This window comes from Phyllostomus hastatus, unplaced genomic scaffold (assembly GCF_019186645.2).
Source record: "Phyllostomus hastatus isolate PE091 unplaced genomic scaffold, TTU_PhHast_1.1 phas_contig_210, whole genome shotgun sequence".
In the NCBI taxonomy this organism is placed as follows: Eukaryota; Metazoa; Chordata; class Mammalia; order Chiroptera; family Phyllostomidae; genus Phyllostomus; species Phyllostomus hastatus.
In genome coordinates, this window is record NW_025333737.1 from 16454875 (window position 1) to 16478921 (window position 24047).

The window sequence follows — 24047 nt, forward strand, 5'->3', positions numbered from 1 at the left end:
GGACAGGTGAAGTGTGACAAAGAAGGAAGAGATAATACGGGGTGTTTTCTGCTTGGGCAGCTGGGCCTGCAGGAGGAAGGAATAGAATTGGGATGAAAGTGATGGGGGCCCGGGGAGGAGAAAGATGGTTTTAGCTTTGGGTGAGTTTCATTGAAGTGCCACCCTGGGAGACAGATAGGGGCATCCTTTCAGAAGGGGCCCAGGTTTCAGGAGCAGGGGGCAGAGATTTGAAGACTGGAGGGTGAGGCACACAGAGGGAGCGCCCCCAAGGAGGGGGAGGAGGTGGGAGAAGAGCAGCCAAGGAGACCGAGGCTCAGGCAGGGAGATGGGGGAAGTGGGGATGGGAGAGTTTCAGGGAAGAGCAGCCCATGAGAGAGCTGAGTGCAGCACCAGGGCCAAACCATGTTAGCATTCGACCATATTAATTAGTGTTCTGATGGGGCAGGTTGCAGGCTGCCCATATTTTTGTTACTCAAAAGCCTGGTTATGATAAATTATGTTCATGGAGCATCGCCAGAAGGCTCTGTAGCTCTTCCATCCCTCCAGAGAGTTTGCATCGCTGGACCCAGCCAGATCATCAGAGAGCTGTGTTCTGGGACTGCCCTGATTTGACCTGGCATAGAATCCTTTGTACTGCTTTGCCCTTTGGTGTTCATTACACTGTCTGTTTTCCTGGAGGGACAGTCTTATCAGAGGGTTACATCGAAGGAACTTTTGGGATGGGCTAGGGAATCTCATCCGTTGGGTTACTCATTGTCTCCTGTAGGAGAATGACTCTCAGAAAATCTGAACAGTCAAGGTTCTTTTATTTTCTAGGAAACACAAACCATATACCTACTCTTTCGTTTTTTGCCTTGGTTACTAGGGAGCTCAAAGCCAAATTTGCCATTGAAATTCAGTAAGTGTTTAGCAATTTAACAGCATGCATTTCTATGTCCTAACTCCTCTTTTTTCTTTTATTCCTCCTATCCTAATTTCTTAAACTATTTTAATAGGATTGTATTGTTAATATCTCTGTGAGCCAGTTTAAATCCTTTTTGGAGCTTGGAGTTGCATAAGAAAAAGAAGGAAGCCCTCACACAGATAGTCTGGGCTTTTTACATTATTTTTTATTGAAATGATAGAAACAACCCAAAGAGATATCTGATCTCTTCATAACCAGCTAGCTACAGCTATTTCTATCTAATATCTAGTAAATTACATGCAAGTTTCAGGATTTTCAAAGGGAACTGCCTTTTCTGTCCGCAGATGTTCAAACAGATGCAAACCTCACGTGGGGGCCTCCCCGGGCAAAGTGCTGAACTCAGGGCCATGTGGTAAATACATTGCTGTAGTAACAGATGTTGCAAAGACACAGGCCAGCAGCCATCTCTGACTGGACGCTGTGAGACTGGTGTGTTCTGTGACTTCGCTGAAACCAAGGTCGGAACAGAACGGTGGATGGATGCTCTGCTCGGGGAGCAGGACTCAGCTGGCGGAGACATTATTACAACATGGAATCAGGACTTTAAAAGCTGAAGGAATCCTAAAGATCATGTAGGATTATCATCTGACAGATAATACCCCTGAAACCAAGACTAGGCCCTGTGTCCAGGATAGAGATGAATGGTTGGTTTTGTTTATGAAAGAGAGTGGTTTCTCGAATATCCAAGATGGTTTTGATGATCAGCTGGGTGGGATTTGAAGCACCACCTGCGCCCAGTGCTATAAAGTGGGTAACTGTGAAACACGATGACATTGACTCTCCCTCATGTCTTGCACATCAGCTTTAACAGGCAGTTTTAATAGGAGCATTTCAGTCAAGTTCTCACTGGTACTGGTAGTTCCATCCTGGGATTAGTAGCGTCACTGCAGACTGCAGAGGTAGCCTTTCCTCCGCACGAAGTGGTGGAGTGGTCTGTTGTTTGGAGTGACATCGCAATAGTATCAGATCCCCAGCTAAGCCACAAAAACCTACTTAAACCCCAGTGTACCTTTAAGTGGATTAATTTAGGTCCTAACCCTGTAACCACCATGAGTCAGCCTCAGAGACAGGAACACTACTCTGTTTGGGTTCTGTGAGTAAACAGCTCCTGTGCTTTTTCATGCTTGCTGGTGAGGACGATCACGGCTAATCAAGGTTATTGAGCACTACCCATGTGCCAGGTGCTGTGCAGAACGCTTCACTTGGATTATGTCACTCGATTCTTTTGTGTTCTCCATGAGGCAGGCTCTGTTGTTACTCCCTTTTAGGCAGCTTGCCTGATGGTGGTGCAGCAGGTGAGAAGAACCAAGACTGAACCCCAGTCCATCAGCTTTAGATCCTGGCCCCACCAGCGGACTACACCGCCACCCACTCCTCTTACCTGGGAGCCCTGGGAGCCTGGGTCCCTCTGCTCCCTGGCCTGGGTCCAGGATTCTGGTGAGATGAGGACTGGGCACAGAGGTCAGTCCTCCTGGCTGAAGGCCCCCATAGCCACCCTGCCTCGTGTTCCAAAAGTGGCTCATCTGTCCCCTTCCTGCCGCTGCCACCTGTTTCTTGCCTCCAGTCAGGGCTTCTCTCCTCCCCCACTGATGCGGGGGCAGACCAGGGCCGCTCAGTCGTGAGCCTGCTCCCCTCAACGCCCTCTTCAGGCTTTCTGAGAGTCCCTCCAGTACATAAGAGATGGAAAAGTGGGAAAATGGTTAAACTCTAATCCAACAGCCAGCCAGCCCTCTGTCTGTCTTATCTGCCTGCCTGTCTGTCTGTCTGTCTTAGACTCTGCAAATACAAAGTATGGGCATGGGTGCCAATGGCAGGTCTTTATAAGACTTAAAAATTCACCAATAGCCCGGAAGAACCATAGTTCTTGGCATCTCAGCACAGGATCTGAGTGAGGAATCTGCAGGGAGAAGGAGCCTGGGGACCCAGAGTAACCTTGTCTCCTAGTCCATTACATGGGGGAGGGGAGGGGCTTCAGTCACGTCTGCCAGCCACATGGGTGGGTGGACTGGTCTCGTCAGCAGCCCACTGTGAAGCAGAGGGAGTTCGGGTCAGTGACGGCCTCTGCCCTGTGCCCTGTGCTGCTGAGTTCAAGGGCTGCAAAGATGACTAAAACGTGGTCCCTGCTCTTGGAGCTTACCTCTACTGGAGGAAAGAGAGGCAGGAAACGATCACTTCGTTTCAGGAAGGTGAGTGTCAGAGAGAGGTGGGCACAGAGGAGTGGCCCGTGAGCCCAGTGATGAGGCGACATTTGGGCTCAATCTTAATGGATCAGTAAGGGCTTGGTGAACAGTGGTGGGAAGGGTGTGTCAGGCTGAGGGAATGGCGTCAACAAAACTTGCAGGGTGAGATGCAAGGGTGGCGTATGAGGAGGGACTACAAGGAGTTTGGTTGCTAACACTTTGGAGAATTCCTGACATGGGGTTGACCCTTAAATGTCCGTTCAGTACGTGAGCATAGGGTATGAAGTGGTAGAGATGAGTCTGAAGTCATTTCTAGTTGTCAGTGGTAGGCGGTTGTCAACGGTAATACACACTTAGAATGTATCGTATACTTAGTTACATGCCAGGCACACATGCTGAGTACTTTACATGTGTCTAACTTAGTTGATCTTCACAGAAGTCCCATGGGGAAGATAGTCCTCTTTCTTGATGAGGAAAGCGAGGTCCCGAGAGGTTAAGTAACTTGTTCAAGGTCACACAGCTGGTAAATGACAGAACTGGGCTCGGAGATGTCCAAGTCTGGTTCTGGAACCTGTCTTGTCTGTGCCTTGTGTGGCCTTTCCAAAGGCCGCAAGAGTGACGACATGGTCAAATCTGCTTTTAACAAGACAGTGCTGGCTGACGTGCGGAGGGTGGACGTAAGGGGACAGGAGGCTTAAGGGCCTGCCCGGGCTGCGCGCCAGCACCGCATAAGTGCACTTAACATCATCTCATTTAATCCCCACCGCCCTGTGTCGGGTGGTGTTGTTGGAGATCAGGAAGCTGGGGGTCAGAGAGGTTGAATAACTTGCCAGAAACCACTCAGCTGGAAAGGGGAAGAACTGGTTTGTGATTCCAGAGCTCTCTTCTTTTCCAGGTAGTCTTCGCCTACCTGCTACCAGAGCACCCCCAGAAACGACAGCACACCTGGGGACGGCCCGGTCCCGGCCTGCTGTCGGAGGTGTCGCCACCCCTAGTGAGTCCCACCTTCTCGGTTCTGCAGCTGCGTGTGTGTCCATATAGACTCGCTTCTCCCATCACTCACCGAGTTCCTTCGTGACTTCTCTGAAGAATTCGTCCCTCTCACCCCTCTATCTTGGGGACACGCAGAAGGCTCTGTGTGGAGTCCCGGCTACAGTGGTGGCTCCTTGGGGAGCAGGCCCGTCTGTCGGGTGGGCCAGCAGTTTTGGTGCGTGCTCCCTGTGCACTTGGCTCTCAGAGTGGTGTATCTGAGGTCTTTGTTTTCAGTCATAACAGTTCACACATTTTCTTTCCGTGCTGATCAGCAGGAGTCAGCTGGGGGTGGTAGCAAATCTTCCTTTAATTCCCACTGTGATGGATTATCACTTCACTTAAAATGGTGTTTAATCTGTACATGTGCCCTGAGGCTTTTAAATATTGAGCTCATTTGATTGTTATTGGAAATCAATTTGGATTCCAGGGTATGTGCAACGACTCGGATTGGGAAGCACCGTGGAGCTGGCAGCCCCATTAATAGGTGCCAAGTTTTAAAGATTAAAATGTGAGTCCTGTAGCCCCATACCCTTAATTTCTCCCTTTGAAAAAAACCTCACCTATTTTATCTTCCTGCCTACAAACTCACTCAAAGAAGCAGCTTAAAAAATTTTCCCTAAGAGGGAAAAAGACGGCAAGGGGATTATTTTCTCATTCCTAGCTGTCATTGTTTCTCTGTCACTCAGCCTACTTCTCTTCCTTCTCAAGTTCAAGGACCCTTTTCTCCTTGATCCTGCTTTACCTTGCTTTTCTCTCTTACCCCCTCATTCCTGCCAGTTTGCCCTGTACCAGTTGAACGAGATTCATATTTCAGCAAGATATTTTCTTTTCTTCTTGGAAGGAGTCAGGTTTTTTTCTTTTTTCTTATTTTTTAGAGAGAGAGGAAGGGAGTGAGAGAAAGACAAACATCAATTTGTTGTTCCACTTATTCAAGCACTCATTAGTTGATTCTTGTATGTGCCCCAACTGGGGATCAAACCCACAACCTCGGCATATGGGGATGATGCTCTAACCCACTGAACTACTCAGCCAGGGCAGGAGTCAGCTTTGGGTGGTTGTGCATTCCTCTGGAAGAGCGAGAAGACAGTGACTGCGGAGCAGCAAAGACTAATGCCTACTGTCTAGGCTCCCCAGGGTTTTCTCTAGCACCAGGCAGCCTGAGATACTGCTTATGTGGTTGCTTTTGCTCTCATCTTTTTAAGTTCAGAGCTGTGGTGTGCAGAGTGTGTGTGGGGGCATGTGTTTGTATGGGACATACATTTAACACAGACTGTATAAATGCTTGTTGCTCATGACATAGCTTTGAACACGTTTCGGGACTCAGATTTGAAGTGGAGCAAAACTAGAAGCCCCTGCCTATGACCCTGTTTTGGGAGTTTCCTACAGAAAAGAAGTAAGAGAAGAAATAATCTTACTCTAGGGAAATGCATAATTTAGAAGCCAGCTGCGTGTGTAAGACAACAGACTCTGTGGCCGCTTTATAAGCCCAGACCGGCAGCCGGGGCTCCTTGCTTCCTTTTCGTCCCTCCGTGTTTGTCTAAGACCCACGAGGCCAGCACTGCCGGTGCGCCCCGCTGGGCAGCCTCGGCCGCGGCCTTCAGGCACGCTGGCCTTGGACAGACTTCCTGCTCTCTTCCCCTGCCTGTCTTTTCTCTTCCTTACCTGGCCCTACCACCCCTTCCTCTCCTGGAAATACTGTCCTACCTGAGAAAGCAGAATAGGAGTGTTGGAAAGTTCAAGCATATTTCAGGAAACCGAGTGCCCCAAGTTGGGTCCTTGGCTCCCTCTGCCACCTGTAATACATCCACACTGAATAGCGTCGGTCTCCCTTGGGCTGGGGTTTTACCCGCTCCCAGAAGGTGCCCGGGGGCTCGGGCTCCAAGGGCCCTGCGTCTTCTTGCCTCATCTCCGGCTGTGTCCAGGCCTAGCACTGGGTCAATCAGTTCTCACCTCTATGTTCCTCAAGTGTTTCTATAAAATTCAGTGCAACCCGATTTCACACCTTTAAAAATAGACTGTGCAGGGAAGGCACGATGCCTGGGCCCTGTAGGTCTGAATCCCTTTAGCAGTTGGACATCTCACGAGTGGGGAGCCTGCTTGGCTCAGGGGCGCCCAAGGGACACACAGGAATAGGGGTGGTGACCACTGCTGTCCTTCAGCCTCGTGCTGGCGAGCAATGCTGACCACTCAGGGAGTGGAGAGTCGCAGGGCTGTAGTGGCCTTCGGGGACCGCTGTGGGGGAAGGGTGTCGGCGAGGAGGTGGCTTTCCTTGGGAAGATTGAGCCCAGGCAGGTTTAGGGGGAAAGGAGAACTGTGATTTGCAGACTTTCTCTAGACATCCAGATGGATCCCAGACATAATCCAGCAAGGATGCTTGGTTTTGTTTGTCTTCCTTCCTGGTCTCTCTAAATAATTTTATCTTCAAAGCATGACACAGGTGCTAATTAACACTCCGGCTCTCCTTGGAGGGAGGCAAGTGGGAACAGCACACCGGTACTGAGGCTCAGGGAACAGGCAGGTAGTGAGCCTGGGAAGGCAGCGTGAGGCTTAGACTGTGGGGCCCTCAGACCTTCACTTGGACATACCCTCGGACCCACCTCGCGGTCTCCGTGTCCTTGGTCCCCCACAGAAGGGAGGAGCTGAGGTTCTGGTAGGCGGTGTGTGGTGCTATGGGATGAGTAATGGGAGGTTTGAGGGTTGAGGAAGAGTTCTGGTAAAATTCACTCTCATTGTGAGTTTTAGGTGCTGAGATTTGACTAATTCATTGGTTTCATTTATTCACTTGAGTTAAAAAAAAAAAAAAGTACTAAGCACCTACTTTTGGGCAAGCTATGGCAAAGGGAGTTACTGCTCTCCCAAACAGCTGGCCGGCCACGAGGGGCCCTGCTGGCTGGGAGCCCGATCCTTCGCGTTCCAGCGCAGTCCACGGGCAGAGGGTGGCTCGGGGTCGCTGTCTCCGCAGGTACGGGTTTCAGGTGTGGGAGGGTTGCTAGCCTCTGGAAACGGATGAGAAATCCATATGTGATTTGACGCAGCGACACTCTAGAGCCTGAATTTCTCCCTTCACTCTAGTGTTCATCTGAGTTGGCTCAGGAGGGGGGCCGTTGGAGTCCTTTACCAGGGGCTGTAGGTAGCACGTCTTCGAGCCTGGCCTTTTCCAGGGCTCCCTCGAGTGGTGGCCGTGCCAGTCTGCTGGTGTCGGTGCCTGTTGCCCAGGGACTGCTGAGAGCGCCGAACTCCAGAAGAGCAGCAGTTCTGGGATCTGGGATCGCCAGTGGTTTCTTTTTCCTTCACCAGGCATCTAGACACCGAGCAAGAAACAGAGGGTGGTCATTTGTCCTGTAAATGTCACCCTCCTAGTGGCCGTTGGCCCCGACTTGCTTTGCAGGAAGCCCAGCTCCGTTGGCTGATGCTGTTCCCCTTCTCTTGGCTCTGCAGGCTGCTGAGAGCCGGCCCCAGACCTCTGCTGGAGGGCCCTTCCTCTGAAGACATCGCCAGTGTGTGGAGCCTGCCCCACACCCACCCCCTGCCAAACCACGGCCTTTACCTGTGTCTTCCGGTGTTTCCCCTGCGACCCATCCTGCGGGAGTGCCTCGTGGGCCACCCCAGAGTTCGCCCCACGCTCCACGGCACCAATGGTGAAGATGACAAGATCCAAGACTTTCCAGGCGTATCTGCCCTCCTGCCACCGGACCTACAGCTGCATTCACTGCAGGGCCCACTTGGCCAATCATGACGAACTCATTTCCAAGGTACATGTTCCCTGAGGGCCTTTCTCATCTTCCCTGGGGTGGGGGTGGGGGACTTCCTGTCCCTGAGGTTGCAAAGGTTTACAAGCTCCCCCAAAGAGCCTGGGATATTTGTACCCCATCTTCTGTGTAGAGAGTGCTGGCCTACAGGGCTGTGTCATTCGACTGAGAAGGAACTGAGTTTTGTTATTTTGGAAATTAGATGTCGTCTCTGTGGCTGGCTGGCAGGCAGGCTGGAGGGGAGGGCCGGTGGTTGGCAGATGAGCATGGTCCAGATTGCTGCTGGCCTGGACGGGGAGCATGAGGAACGTGGGTGGGGCCGGGGTATCTGGTTGCGGGGCTCTTTAGCTGAGACGGGAGGGGATCCTGTCCTCCACGCCCCAGGGAAGGCCCTGAGACTGTTGACCCGGGAGAACCAAGAGTGACTTGGTGAAAAGCCGACGCGCTGGCCTGTGGGGACATTGGGGGCCTTTACACGAGGTGACACGGCATGGCATTTGCTCCCCAGCAGAAGAAAAAAATGGAACCCTGTTCTCCCCAGGAGCCTTGGCTGCTGCTTTCTAAGGTGGGGGTGGGAGCGAAGGGATTATTGGTAAGTGATGAACCTGACATCCCAGCTGCTCGATCCAGGAGCTGGCTCCCACAGGCGGTGTTCTTGGGGGGCCTGCTTCCCTCCTGACCCCGAATCCCCGGGGGAGGAGAAACAGGTTTTACTAGGCTGTGTGAAAAGGAGAAAGAGATCATGGGGGACTTTTCCCTAAAAGAAAAACACCTTCCTCAGAACCTGGACTGCATGCCATTAAAGTGAAAAAAAAAAAAAAAAGAAAAAGAAAGAAAGAAAAGAAACAAACAACCTTTATGCAGACCCAGACTAAGTTTAAAAAAAAAAAAAGAGCTGCTAAAAAAGGTGGCCTCACCTTCCCTGCCTCCGGTGTGGTAGCCCCAGCCAGAAAGGGGTGAAGGGTCAACAGTTCCAGAACAGTCCTGTGCGGCCAGCTGATTTGGCAGGAAGGGAGGAAGGCTGCCTGAACAACCACATCTTGGGGGGTGGGGCTTCTCAAACCGGGATTGAGGACGGACTCCTCCTTCTAGGCCTCTTCCAGGGTCTGGGGTTACCACAGAGCTCGCACCCTGGAGCCCTCGGAGCCCTGGCACCTGGCCCACTTTCCCTTCTCTCTGCCAGTTACTCTCCTTGACGCTCTTTATGTCCTACCCAGCCCATCGCGTCCTTCTCTGTCACCTAACTCATCTTGTCTCATATTCCTTGGGTCTTTGGGGAACCCCTTGAGTCTGGAAGTGTGGCCGTGGGGAGGCCATGTCAGTGAGGGGAGACAGGAATTGGTCCTCTTTGCTTTGGAAGAGTGCCTGCAAGCTTGGGAAATGTGAGTTGTTCTTTTTCTGAAAACCTCCAGAGAAAGTGGAAGCCAGGACATTTTTTTTAATGCCAGGGAGAAGTGCTCTGTAGTGTAAGAAGTTGAGGTACCTGTAAAATTTTAATGCGTTCTCTGTACTAAAAACTGCTCCCTGCACACTCTTAACTGTTGCCTCAACCCTCGTAAGAAGCCTTTAAGGTAGGTAATATCAGTCATGTTTTATGGGGATGGAGAAGCTGAGACTTATAAATGTTGTCCAAGAATTCAAACTGGAGGCTCAGAGAAGAGAGAGCAACTACTTTGAGCATCTTCAAGGATTTCTGGAAGAGGCGGTTGTGCAAGGTGGGCCAGAGTGCATCGGTGGAAATTACGTCTTATCTCTGGCCCGGTGTGCAGGGATTTGGGTAATCTGGCAGAGCCTGCCTTTTGAGTTAGGTCTCCTGCCAGTTCCTTGCTTTATGTTCCAGCCACTTGGAACTGAATAGACAGATAGGGGATTTCAGGCCGCTGTGCCTCGGCCAAGAGCGGCCCTTTTTCTTCACCTTCCTGTCTCCCGGGAGCTCCACACAGCCTTTCCCACCTGGGGCTATTTTCTACCACTTTTGTGTCTCTGGGATCCAGAGATAAAAAGACCCCTGGCAAGAGCTCAGTGAACGACCAGATAAATGCGTGGATAGAGCCTGAGCTTTGGAGAAGACAGGTGATGAGCCAAAGAGACCTTGTTGGCCTCATGTCCTTTTCCGTGCCCCTCTCGGGGCAGAAAGGCTCATTCATAAATCCAGGCCAGAGTCAGCAGAGGCTTCAGTTTCATTGGCTGCCACCGGTGCACAGATGGGGTACATTAGAGCTTGATGATTTAAAGAGTTGGGTTAACTGCCTGGCTGTGGGGAGGGACTGAGGGAACTGTGGCTGGCATGGCACAAAGATCCTTTTATTCCACTGCCCAGCCACCCCCGGCGGTAAGTAATCCATAGATTCATGTGCAGGTCCGTTTAACGGGAAGATCGTCGCCCCAGCCCCCTCCCTGGAAAATGGGCCTTTCTTTTCATTTGGTTCTCTCTTCCATTTAAGAATGTTCGGGGGGAGAATGTTTCTCCTGTTCTCCCCTCTTGACATGGTCTCCTGTGTGGTTTCAGAATCCGCCCAGTGGGAGTTCGGGGCTGGGAAGCAGATAATGGAGCAGCAGTGTAATGAAATGATACGTGGTGCTTGTAATGGAGCCTTCCATCTGGAAGCTTGACATTCCATTGTTAGGTCTAAAAAAAAAGTGGGCCTGCCTTTATTCTGGAGAAGCCGACACACAAAGGTCCAGAGGACCGAAGCTCTGAGTATGGAGCCAGCAGAGAACTGGGACGGGAGTCAGGGCCCGGAGCTCCCTTCCTGTCAGTGTGGCAGAGCCCCCATGGAAATGTGTAGCTGTCAAGTTTTAAACAATTAGGGCCTATGTTGACGTGCCGTATAAGGAGACCAGTGTGGCTCAGTTGGTTGAGCGTCATCTACAAAGTGAAAGGTCACCAGTTCCATTCCCGGTCAGGGCACATGCCTGGGTTGCGGATTTGGTCCCTGGTTGAGGCGTGTTCACAAGGCAACTGATCAGTGTTTCTCTCCTTCTGTCCCTCCCTCCCGCTCTCTCTAAAAATAAATAAAGAAAGTCTTAAAAAAAAAAATCCGGCACCAAGGGTTCTACCTTCCCAGCTTGCTCTAGATCTCCAGAGGCCTGCTTGCCTGGAATTAACTGTCCAACCTCTGATTCTCAGTCTTTCACTAACAAAAGGAAAGATACTTGCTGTGTCTAGTGCCTGGGCGCTAGCACTGTGTGCCATCGCCAGAACAGTCCTATGTGGTAGGTGTACCTTCTCTGAGGCTGAGTAGGGGGAGCAGGTTTACCTCATTGGGTTGTTATGAGGCTGGATGAGATCATAGATGTGTGGGTGGTTTGCAAATCAAAGAAAGCTGTATGCAAGTATAAAGTAGTTCCTCTGCTTTTCTTGGACTTGCTGTTAAAAAGGAAAAAAAAAGAGAAAAAAAAGGAAAAAAGGAAAGGCAAGGGTGTGGGGCAGAGGGGGTTATTCCTGTCTGACACCAGGCAAATTTAGATTAGCCAGGATAGTTTCACTTTGGAACGTGGGGCGAGGGAGTTGGGTAGAGAGGAAAAGGAAATAGAAGAAATCCTCAGCACAGGTGCGCATGCTTGCAGAAAGGTGCCGGCAGCATTTGCTCTGTAGAATGGTGGGTGGGTGGGGAGGTGTGGAACTCTGAAACTTTGAATAGATAACAGAACTATCCAGGGAATGTGCTGAGGGGGCACCCTGCAGCTTCTTCCTGGGGGTGTTGCAGCCTGAGTGCTGGGGTGTCTGTGAGCAGAGGTGTTCTGAGTTGGCATGAGGAACAGCTCATGCTGTTGTTTCATACTTACTGGTGCAAGCCCCAGGATGAAAATGGGCCTTGGTTATAAAATACTGATGGTGTCAACTGTAACAGTTAGTTGCCCTGAGTGAGAGCAATCTAAATGCTTTTTTTAAGAAGATGATGAAAACAATGAACAGTAAAATGACAACAAACTCACAACTACCAACAACTGAACCTAAAAAAAAAAAAAACGAAAGCAAACTAAGCAAACAAGTAGAACAGGAACAGAATCACAGGAATGGAGGTCACGTGGAAGGTTATCAGTGGGGAGGGGTGGGGGAAGAATGAGGGAAAGGGTACAGGGAAGAAGAAGCAGCATAGATGGTAGGTACAAGATAGGCAGTGGGGAGGTTGAGAATAGTCTGGGAAATGGAGAAGCCAGAGAAGTCACACGTATGACCCATGGACGTGAACTGGAGGGCAGGATGATGCTGGTGGGAGGGCCGGTGCAGGGTGGAGGGGAATAAAGTGGAGAAAAAAATGGGACAACTGTAATAGCATAATCAATAAAATATTTTTTAAAAAATAAATGTTCTTTTAGTGGGCACTGTTATGGAAAGCTGGATCTTAACAAAGCTTTTCCCTGAAAATTTTCTGTCTGTAGTCGTTCCCTTCTCTCCCGCCCACTGCCCTTCCGTGGCACGGTGGAGCAGGCCCTTGGGAATAGCGAACCGGTTAATCTGTCTGATCCCACTCTGGGGGCGGGGCTTCACTTCAAGGTGCGGGTGCTTTAGGGCGCTGGGTCGGAGGAGGGAAGGTGTTGTAGGAGGCTCTGAAGGGGAGTCCAGTGAAGGGGAAAGGGACAATCTTTTGCTCACCCTCCAAAACTGTTTTTTACTGTGTCAGATCTTCAGGTCAGTTATCTTCTGGTGTGACAAATGCAGAATTCCCAGAGGCGCAGGTCATGGAGCACAGCCCCCTCTTCATGAGGAAGCAGGCCATGGGCCACTCCGTGACCAGCTGAGGTCACACAGCCTCGGAGCCAGGCGTGCCGGCCTCACACCCTGCAGCTGCGCTCCGTGAGAACAGCTCCGGCTCCACTTGTTTTCAAGAGCTGGGCCTCCCCCTGAGGTTCCCGGCTTTTTGGAAGCAGGTTCTTTTTGTTCCCTGTGGAGTTCCACTGGGCTTACAGTCGATGGCATTTGGTTTTCCCTGCCTGCCTAGACATGAGATGAAGCACCGCTGTCAACAGTCTGAGGAAGGTGGCAGGGAACAGGATGTTCTGAAGCGTTGCAGTGATCTAGCCGCTGCTGACAGGCCCCCTCCCTCTGCCCCTCTGCGCACTAGTGTTCGATGCCAGCAACGCTCAGACGGACTTGTAGCCCCTGCACGGTGGCTTAGGGGTGGTGGGTGCGGAGGGGGTACCAGTGTGGAAGTACAGAACTCTGACCCATTCTGTCTGTATCAGGGATTCGTGTCTCTGAATTTCCACCGCCCACCAGCCTGTCTTTAATGTACAATAAAAACAACTCTCCAAAATAGTAATGCGATTATTTATGGCCAGAAAATATCATGTAAAAAAAATACAGGAACAGAATTTCTAAAAATCGACTCATTTTGTTTTCCTTGGGTACTCCAGCAGATACTACCGTGTGCATTGGTCCAGTTAGTGGCTGCTGTGTCACATGCAGCAGAATAAGTCATAAAGAACATGTACAATAAGATGTGTTACTTAGATAATCCTTGCAAGTTATATTTTGAAATTGGATTTTACCAATTAAGAGATCTTTGGTATCCAATGGATATGCCAGTGATTTTAAAAAAATGAGTATTTCTATTCTAGCAAGGCAAGAAAAAACAGATTGTATGTAGATCTCTAAATATCTCTCTCATAAAAAGTGAACTTTTTGTTTCCAAAATAGTGGGACCCAGGCTTTTACCAGAGTGATTTGACGAGCTTGAATGAACAACAAAACACTGAGAACAGCCCAGGCGCTGCCGTGCCTTTGTCACTTTTGCAGTGTTTGCAAACCAGTGTGAATGTCTGTTGGTGTTTCCCAGAGAGCGTTTCTGAGGTCCAGTGAAGGCAGTGTGAGAAATGATGGAAGAGTTCCAACATAAGCCAGTAAGCCCAGTTTAAAACCTCATTCCATCCATTTAGCTTCTGTAAAGAAAATCCCATCTCTAACCTAAAATTACTTACTTACTTTACTTCTTCTCTACAAGTATTTGACCTTTGAAAGCCTTAACCTCCCACCTGATGAAGTCTTCATTCTGGAGAAGTGCAAAAGAACTTATCTGTCGACCACCCAGGAAGGAGCAAGAGGTGAACCAAGTCTACACAGAAAATCTCCAAACAAAGGCATGTCTTTAGATCACAGTGTTTCTTGGTAAAAAAGAAACCATTGGGAGCTTGTAAAATATAATATCTTCTGGTATCTCCCCCGACCCTGGCCACAGGAGACAGATGGAATCAGTTCGGGGTGAGGTCAGCCGTAAATCAGGCTGGCATACTTTGTATGGCATGACTGTTCTGAGACGGGACCACCAGAGCAGGGTCTCAGAGGCCTCCGTTGTGTGTGGGTGACGGCAGTGGGCACTGTGCCTGGTCTTGCTCTTTCGTCTCATTGGCTCTGGTTGGTCACTGCACAGACGGCAACGATGTGCTCTGTGTGTACATGTGTGCAGTGCTGTACTGGATATTATGATGCTGACCTTAAGGAATTTATCTTCAAGGGACTTCAGCTCTAGTTGGGGAGATAATAGGTTTGTAAGTCATCCCTTCTTGAAGTTTCTACTTCACCTTATGTTTCTATCTGAAAGCAGTTATCACAGTGTAATGATGCATGTCTCCCATTAGCTTGTGAACTACTTGAGATGCTTGTGATGTCATCTCTGTGTCTGTAACACCCGGCACAGCTCCTAGAGACGGGTAGGTGTTCGGCGAATATCTGACTGGATGACCGTCACTACTCTAGGGTAGAGACATATGTCAGGGGTCCTAATTTGGGGTCCATGGATTGGCTTCAAGGGATCCCTGAAATTGGATGGTTAATTCTCTGTGCTTGTATATTTTTCTCGGGAGGGTTCCATGGCTCTCAGCAGGTTTTCAAAGGGCTCGTTGTTCAAAAACCCCTTCATGATCCATCTGTCTAGAGACTGAAGTTCTAGGAAAACTTGGTAGAAGTGACTTTGAGATGCACCTAGAGCAACAGCCCGGACCAGTGGAAATGGATGGGGAGGAGCTAGGAAAAGGGCAGCCTAAAAAAAGTGGACGCAGGAACTGCGCAAGGAGCAGCCATTCTTTTGGGTTAGATATTGAGGAACAGATTGAAGGGTTAGGTTGAAGCCAGATTGTTGGAAGAATACAAGTTCGGACTTGATCCTGCTGGCAGCTGGGTGCTGCTGAAGACTTGGAGGAAGTAATTGCGTGACCAGAGCTTTGCTATGAGATGGCGGGTGCTGTGGGTGGTAGGTGAACGGCTGAAGAGGGTAGAAATGGAGAAACCAGTGTGTATGCACTGCAGTGATCCGGAGATGTGCCAGTCAGGCACACGGCGATCATTCGGCACACGCTTGTTGACCTCTGCTTGGAGGGGAGAAATACAAGCAGTCTGTCATTTGTAACCACCAACAAATGAGGAATTGAATGTGGGAAGTCACCCTCTTTGGATGAGTGGGTGACCTGTCTGTCCCATAGTGATGCGTATTCTACGTGAAAATTCGAGCACAAGTAGAATTGCTCACCAGCAGCCAGGGCCCAAGTCTGGCGAATCAATCTGTGTGCCGCAGACAGCAGGCAGCTGGAGCACACATATCGGCTCAGATGTGATCCTTTCTCTGTGGTTGCTTTCGATACCAAAAGGAAATGATGACTTGAGCTACGAGGCGTACTCCGAAAATGAACTCTGTGGTTTGCAAATGCCTGTACGGTTCTAGTCATAGGATTGGTTGGTACATTAGTGTGTCGGCATTCAGTAAGGATGCTGGTGATTGTAAACTTGCATTCCTAGTCAAAATCCAAAGAAACCCTTTTCAACGGGGTGTTCTGCCTGGGGAGCAAGCAGTGGGTGCAGGACCTCTCCTCCTGTGTTTCTGTTCACACACTGTACTCCCTCTGTTTCTGGTAAAGCTGTACCATCGCTGGTTTGGCTGTTTGTGTTTTGGGGCCTTACCAGAATCCACCGTCATACACTGCTTATTCAGTTTGATAATATGTTTTTGCATTTGAAACAACATGCCAGGCCCTAGTAATAGGGAGGGTCCTAGAAATAGGGAGGTGAGGCCAACATGATTCCTGCATCTTCGGGGCACATGGGAATGAAAGACTGCGTTGTGGAGGACAGAAAGTTACAGGTGAGGTGGTGTTGGGAACGTCAGAAACACAGGATGAAACATCCACGTTGCTTCTATTAGTTGCTGTTTATTGAACATCTACAGTGTGCTGAGGGCTTGTTTACCTTTCATCATTTACAACATCCCTTCAAGGTGGGGATGAAGTGATTCGCCCGACGCTGCAGGTGACCAAGGAGCTGCATGGGACACAGCTCTGGATGGGGCTGTGCCCTCACTGCCATGAAGGGCCTCGGTAGCTCCTGTTGGCACTGGGTGTTCTCTGGCCTCGCTCAGTGACATTGGTGGTAAACCCCACCCCGGGTTCCCTCTCTTGCCTGGAGAATCCTTTTCTTTGTCTGTATTCAGTTTCTACCCATCTTTTTTTTCTTTTTCTTTTTTTTTTTTTTGCATCTACTCATACGTTTATTAAAATTGAATATGTGGTAGAAAAATTTAAAACACAAAATACAATGCAAATATAAGATCAGATACATTTCAAGTCCACGTTAGAGAGTTTGTTGTGTGGGAATTTAATTGAATGCTCAGGAAAATCTACTTTGCTTTTTTGCACCTTACATAGCCAAATGCACAACATTTGTGGGCAAAACAGCACCAACCCAGACAGACTCCATAATGGTCACTTAGCAGCATGTTCCCATCAGATCTCCTCTCGATCAGAGGAGATCAAGCCAGACGTACAGGGCTGTGTGTTCTTTATTAACCACCTAGAAGGAGGTCAGACAACTGTTCCTTTAATGGTAAGAACATGAGATGCAAGGGGCTGAAAGAGAAATGCAAGAAAAAAACCCCTGCAATATCCTATACATTATACTAGGCAATTGTATTAAAAAGCTTATAGAATGATATGGGGGGGGGGTAAGCCCTCTTCATTGACAATTATGAACAAAAAATCTTTTTCTTTTCAGCCATAAGCATTTCCATCCAACTTTATAGAAAAATAAGTAGAATCTATCCATTCAAGACCAGCATAAGAGTTTTCTAGGATGTCTTCCTAGACAATAGGATTTCATCTCCCCACTGAATGGCTACAAAACTCACCGCTGGGTTGTTCACTTGGCAATTAATAATGACTGTCTTACAATAAATATGGTCTGTGTTACTGAGGTTACATGCACTTTCTATGTATAGTTGTCTTGTTTCCTAACAAGATTCTAAGTGATCTCGAGTCATAGATTCCCAGAGCATTAGAGCGGAAAGGGCCTTTGAACCTGGGGGTTCTCATTCAGCTCCTTGCTTTACTGGTCAAGAAGCCCAGGCCCAGAGAAACTGAGGGCCTGTTGACTTTGCACTGTGCTGCCTCCTCCCCACCAGACCACCGACTGCCTTGCACTTAGCGGTGCTTGGGAACGCTGGGGAGGAGGCTGGCAGCCGGGAGAAGGAGAGCAGCAAGCTCTGTGGTCTCGGGCAAGAGTGTTCTTTCTGCCTCTCCTTGCTCCTCATCCTTCCAAATGAGGCATTAGATGAAACTGTCTTCGAAAGTTCCTTTCACCTCCCTCATCTTCTGATTCTACTGTAGCAGCAAAAGGGGATGTGAAGCAACAGAACTCAGTGGTTAACAGTATAACATCTGACCCAGAACATTCACTGGGTTCAAACTCTGCCTTCTTCACTTAGTGGTTATGCAAGCCATTGGGAAATGGGATTAGTATTGATATTAGATACCGTAACTCATAGAATTCTTGTGGAAATTAAATGAGGTAATCAATATAAAGTACTTCACAGTACCTGACACGTAGTAAGTGCTGCTGTTGTTTTCTATGACTGTTGAGCAAAATAAAAACAAAGTGGCATTGAAACATAGCCGGGCCCTGGCCCCCATGACTGTCTGGTGTATTTGCTCCTGCTTTTCTGAGAGACTCTGCTTTTGCCCTTCAGCTATATGGCTGGTCTTCTGAGGCTTCTGTGATCTCTGAGTGTCTCCTTACTTAGAATTCCAGAGGAACCAACAGGTCTTTGGAGGTAATTAAATCACAGCAGCAGCAGCCTCCACCCCGCTCTCTGGGTCTTACCTGTAAGCAGCTCCAGGTCTCTCTAGAATTTAAATGGAGAAATCTGTCCCATCCCCTTCCTTTCTGTCTGTTAGGTGGGTATCTTGCCTCTGACCACCCACCAACAGCTTTCAGAGACCTCCGACTCCTGCGGTAACAGCCACCCCGGCAGCTGGAAGAGAATCCAGGGCCTGGGTGTCTAAGCAGGAGCTAAGAATTGCTTGTCAGTTTGGTTCACTTTGTGACAGTTTACTGTGGCCGGGTGGTGCTGGTGGTGGTGTGAGCTTCCTTTGAGAGAAGTCATTTTGCTTATCTTAAAACAAACAAACAAACAAACAAACAAAAAACAGAAAAAAGAATCTCTGATACCTTTGTTTCCAAAGTACTTAGCCTGTTCTTGAGGGCCGCGGGGGGGTGGGAAGGGGGGGGGGAGTTGACCTGGTGACCCAGACTATTGTCTAGGGTCAGGGCTGCCAGGCCAGGGAGAGCTTTAGCTCTCTGCTTCCGCACCCTCCTTTGCCTGCTGCTGGTGGCTGGCCGGTGACTCAGGGGAGGAGGGGGAGCCGGGGAGGAGGAGACTGGCTCTGCCTGCTGCTGCTAAAAACAACACCTCATGGGTCCACAAACGCCCTTCCTCCAGACCACAGCGATGTCAAGAGGCAGAGCAGGTGCCACTGGCTCTCCCCTCCCCCTCATCCCCAACACCTTAGGGGCCACAAAAATGGGCAACTAATGATTGCTGAAAGTTAAATAAGCTATCTTTGGGGGCCAGGAACTCCTTTTCCTCCCTGTTAGGCTGGTTCCACCAGGAACTTGGACTAACAGATACATGAGGAGACAGAAAAGCATTTTCTCACCCGAGCAAAAGGTCCCAGAGCACAGCCTCCTGCACTGCACCCTGTCACCTGTTCCCCATTTAGCGACTCCTCTCACATAGTGGGGGCACAGTGGCAACAGATGCGTGCCCTGCCCTCACCCAGCACGTACCCAGTGCCCTTTGTCCACAGGAGCAGCTGGTGGCAGCAGAGGTGGGGTACCATCCTGAGCCTGGTACCGAGTCATCTGGGGCAGCTGAGGAGCCAACATTTCCATACTACTTTCCATTCCATTTGCCTGATTTCCATGCCCAAATGTGTGCAGCTTTTCCCTAGACTATCCCTGTCCTCCCCTGTCATGTCAACCCAGGCTGGTCCAGCCTCCTAAAGCTGCCAGCTGGGCTCTTGCCGCTTGAGGTGGCTGGTGAGTGAGGCCCGCTGTCTCGGGTGTGCCTCTGGAGGAACGTCTGTTTCCAGGACCAGGCCTCTCACCCTTGCATGGTGGCTGCATTGTTTACTTGTTGGGTTGTTTTGTTGTTTTTTGTGTTTTTGGTTTTTGTTTTTTTTTTTAATTTTACCACATTGTTCACTTCTGAAAGCAGCTTGACTTGACTCTCGGCTGGCCCCTCCCCTTTCGATGCCAAATGTCCAGAAGGACAGGAAGGGCTCTGAAGAGTCCCTTAAGGTTCGTCCCAGACAAATTCATTTGAAAAACCTAAGGAGAGAGGAAGCAAGAGGAACCAGACATCCTGCAGCTCCTTAAGCTCTAATTCCCCACGTTTCTAGATCCTGCCAGCAGCAGGAGAAAGAAAAGAGCAAAGTGTATCTGTGGGGGAGGAGAGCTCCTCCCCGTCTGTCTCCTCCGTAAAACCACTGGCCAGTTTGCCCTGGGCCCTGGGGGGCAGGTGTTGGGTAAATACACGAGGAAGGAAAGCCGATAAGATATGGGCCGACAAATCTAGGTCACCAGGCTGCTGCAGGCACCTGGATGACCGGTCACCTTGAAATGGACAGGAGGGAGGAGGATGGACTTTTGTTCGGGGCACAGACCAGCCAGTTTCCTGTGCCTTTGTTTATTCAGTCAGCGTTTCTGGAGCATCATTATATTCCAGGCCACGTGTTAGGTGTTTCGGGCCTTTGTGTGTCTCCATTAGGCAAAATCTTCTCCTGTATCCCAGGCCCGTAACGAGCACTAAAGGAAAGAAATGACATCATGCAAAAGCCAGTCCACTGACTTCCAGAGTGGGGGTGGCCAGTCTCTCGTTAGATGAAGGAGCTGTTTGAAGTCTAATTTCCTGTTCCTTTAGCTGGACCAGGGGTTTGTGGAACTTTTCTGTGAAGGCCAGGTAGTGAATACTGTAGGCTTTGTTGGCTGTGTGGTCCCAGCCACTCAGTTCTGCAGCCATAGACTCGGCTGTGTTCCAGTGAAACTATTTGCAACACAGGTGAGAGGCCCGACTGGCTGTTGTGTGTTACTTGCTGACCCCTAGGCCAGGAGTTGGAGTGAGTGTTGGAGAAACGGGTTTATGTGATTGCAGGAGGAATTCCAAGTCCACGTGTGGCTACATTTGGTAGGGACAGTGTAGGAGTCCATGCCCTATGCTCATTGACAAGGTTGATTGACACTCCGGTGTCAGCTGCACAGAGAATTCCACTGCACGGGCCAGACTTCAGCCTCAGCCACCTAGCACCCACGGGTTCCCACCAAAGGTTACGTGACCAAGCCGGAAAGTGCACAAGGTTTCGTACAGCCTCGGCATTCTAATGGGGAAACAATGTGGGGCCCTGCTGACGGGGAAACCATTTGAAAAGCCCTGAATGGTCAAGCCACCTCTGTTCCAGGGCTGGCTCTGCCGCTCACTGTTCACGGTGGCTTTGCAGTCACTTCACCTCTCGGACCGCTCAGCAGATACTGAGCAGTGTATGAGGCGCCGGGGACACAGACACAGATGCAACGAAGCTCTTGCCCTTCGTCAGCCTATGGTCTAGCAGGGAAGACGAGAAAGATGCAGTGAAACCGAGGCTGTGAGTAGGTAATCGTTCAGGGTACTGGGGGCAAAGAGCAGGAGGAGGGTTTACTCAGTGAGCAAGAAAGGGAAGTCTGTTCTAAATAGAGGCAGAGGAACATTCTAGAGGAGCTTGAGCCTAGGGAACCTCAGGTAAGAGATGGAGAAGGCATGTGCGAGGGATTCAGGAGGTCAGACGGGTGGATCGTGGGCCCAGAGGCCCGGCCAGGGGGGTCAGATGTAATTCTGTGAGCCTCAGGAGCCACGGAAAGGTCCTCAGCAGGGGAGCGAGATCATTTGATTCAGATTGGACTCAACTTCTCCAGCTTCCGTAAACCATATATTCACAAGCTTTGCACGAACAGGAATGTTGGTATTGTATAAAGTTAACAAGCATGATAATTAAGCCAGTGGCTGTAATTAATAACCAGACTCAGTCCTTCCCTGGTGGTGCCTTTAGCTAAACATCAATCAGATAAATCACTGGCCAACACCAAGCGCCCATAACCCTGAGAAGAGAGCCCTCCAGAATTCCCAGGTACCCTGGTTTGCTGGGCCAGGCACTCCCTCTTGTGTGACCCTTCTGGCTTCTGGAGGCTCATTGACTCATCAGGGCTGGCAGTCAACTCCACATTTATGTGTTTTGCCATTACCCTGAAGGGAGAATTGAGTTGCGGAATTCAGGTGGATTTGGGTGTAGCTTTGAGGTTTAGGACAGGGCAGAGGGAAGGGTGGTGGGGCGGGGCAGCAGGTGGCTTGTGCAGTCTTCAGGTGTCTTAGGGCTCCCTGGGCACAATAGAAACCGGCATTAGAAAGCGGGGATTCCTGGGCAGTGGTTCCCGAGTCTGGCAGCACGTCAGCGTAACCCGGGGTGAAAGGCTGACGCACAGGGCCCAGCTGCAGACATCCCTCTTCTCTGTAGGTCTGAATGGGACCAAGAATTAGGGCCCTGACTAGGGCAACAAACAAGTCACCTGGGACCCAAGATTTGAGGAGGCATGCATTCTTAGAGCTGCACAGAGACAAAGGCAGCACTTCAGAATAAGTACCTCTTGAAATGTCGTGTTCTAGCTTTCTGGCTGGCCTCACCCTAATCCCAGCCCTGGGAGGGATCTTTATTTTTAATAAGCATCTCTCCTCTCTGAGACGATGATGATGATTTTTTTAAAAAGATTTTATTTATTTATTTCTAGAGAGAGAGGGGAAAGGAGGAAGAAAGAGAGGGAGAGAAACATCAATCAGTTGCCTCTTGCATGCCCCCAACTGGGGACCTGACCCGCAACCCTGACATGTGCCCTGACTGGGAATCGAACCTGCAACCCTTCAGTTCACAGGCTGGTGCTCAATCCACTGAGCCATAGCCACCAGGGCTCCCCTGAGATTCTGATGCAGCTATTACTAATACTGGGAGCCACAGCTCTAGGACAGATGTTCTCACTACACTGGAAAATAGTGTAGTGACCCATGTTGTCCCTGCCATTCACCATCTACCCTCTAACCCTTTCCACTGCTTGAAGACCCAAAGGGTGGTTTTGACTAACTCTTGTTTGAAGAAGAAACCGCTCTTCGGAGGAATTCTAACGATGACGGTAGTCATCAGTTTACTGAGTGTGTACTAAATGCCAGGCACTGTACTAGGCACTTTTTATGTAACACATGTTTTGGTACCGACCCAGAGAGAGATGTGCTACTACTGTTCCCATTGTCAGATGGAGGAAGGGAAGCTTAGACAGATTGAGTTCTCCAAGGGCAGCCATCCAGGAAATGGCAGGACCCCCAGTCCACGTCCCTAAATTCTCTACCACATGGTTTATTTCTTGCTCCGAATTAGCAGAGGAGCCCAGCTCAAGCCCCTCTCATGGTCTGTCCCAGGTCGTCTGCCTGATTCTGAAATCTGTAGGCAACTACCTGTACCTGGGGTTTTGCACTTGAGCAAACACGGAGCCCCAGATTTCCTCTGTGTGCGCGTGGTTTTTAAAACAGGGCTTCCTGACTCACAGAACCACAGCAAGCGGGAAGCGGTGGGAGAAGAGCACAGGTGATCCTCAGCTTCAGCTGGTTACTGATTGACTGACTCCCTTTGCTCCTGAAACCAGAAAGTAGAGGAACTCAAGAGTCAGCAGGGCTCGGAGCCCTAATTAATCTGTGGTCCAACTGGGTCGGGGGGGGGGTGACCCTGTGCAGTGGCCCCCCCCCTTTTTTTTTTCTCAGAGACATGCCCAGCTAACTAGAGCAGAGTTCAGCAGCTCTGAGGGGAGAGATTCCAGGTCCCCCTGCCCGGGGGAGCGGGGGTGAGGGGGTGCGATGGGGAGTTCGGTCTCCTGTGAAGCACATGTCTGCCAGTCCCTTCCTCCCTGGCTCCCTGGCTGGGCTCCTGCTGGTATTAAGTTGCCCCAAATACCCAGTCTCTTATTTCACGTCCTCAGGCGCAGATCCCACAGCCAAGGTGCCCTTTCAGCTTAGCTTTCCCATTGCTGCTCTCTGACAGATAAGCTCCTAAGAAGAGGGAAGAGGGAGGGTGGGGAGGTGGGTAAACCAGAGCAAACTCTTTGTCTCTTTGTCCCCGGGCCTGGGGCCCAGTGGGTCCTGCAGCGCCCCAGGGTTGTGTTGGACAGGGTGCTGGCTAGCTGCCTGACCCCAGTCCATTATTGGCCGACAGAACTTGACTTGGCGAAGCCACAGTTGGACATATGCTTAGGCTTTACCTTAGGGTGGGGACTGGAGGCTGAAAGTTTGTAAGTGTCAAGAGACAAGGACTCTCTGTGTTCGTGTGTGGGTTGGGAGAACACAGGGGCTCCTGAGCCAGGCTCTGTTCCTGACTAACCTGCCATGGCCGAGCCAGGCTCCCTGTCCAGACCTCGCAGAGAGGTTTCCTTCCTTGGGCTGGGTGGGACCGAGTCCTGAGTGCTGCTCCTAGTCAGGAGAGGGAAGGCGCCTGTGGACGCAGTGTTCTCGAGCCGGGATGGGCCAGCCACAGCCTAGGCTGGGCCCCTGCGGGAAGAGGTGAAAAGTCTCCCCTCTAGCTAATCCGTATCTTGAGAAATTTACTGCTGGATGAGCTGGTTTTAATTCACCTTTCTGCAGTGCTGTAAGCGGTTAAATAAAAACGGGAGTGACCACGAAGTTCGCACAGTTAGTTCCCGCTCTGCTTGTCCTCCTGCTTTGCGGAATGAACCTGCATCCTGGACTTAAACTTCCACCTCTCCTCTTCTCTGTCACTCACAACCAAAGCAAA

General features: G+C 50.2%; 1 protein-coding gene across 6 annotated transcripts in view; it reads left to right on the top strand.

Moving 5' to 3' along the window:
* The window catches only part of YPEL2 (yippee like 2), a 58021-nt gene that overhangs the window by 11440 nt on the left and 22534 nt on the right, over nt 1-24047 (top strand). For 2 of the 6 annotated variants that reach the window (XM_045836397.1, XM_045836393.1), the window contains exon 2: nt 7615-7928. In XM_045836397.1, the coding sequence (XP_045692353.1) occupies nt 7812-7928 (117 nt within the window). In that variant the 5' untranslated portion in view covers nt 7615-7811. Of the gene's footprint in view, nt 1-1305; nt 1712-4039; nt 4139-7614; nt 7929-24047 lie in introns of those variants that run through there. The other 4 variants (XM_045836396.1, XM_045836395.1, XM_045836398.1 and 1 more) reach the window with 4 other exon arrangements.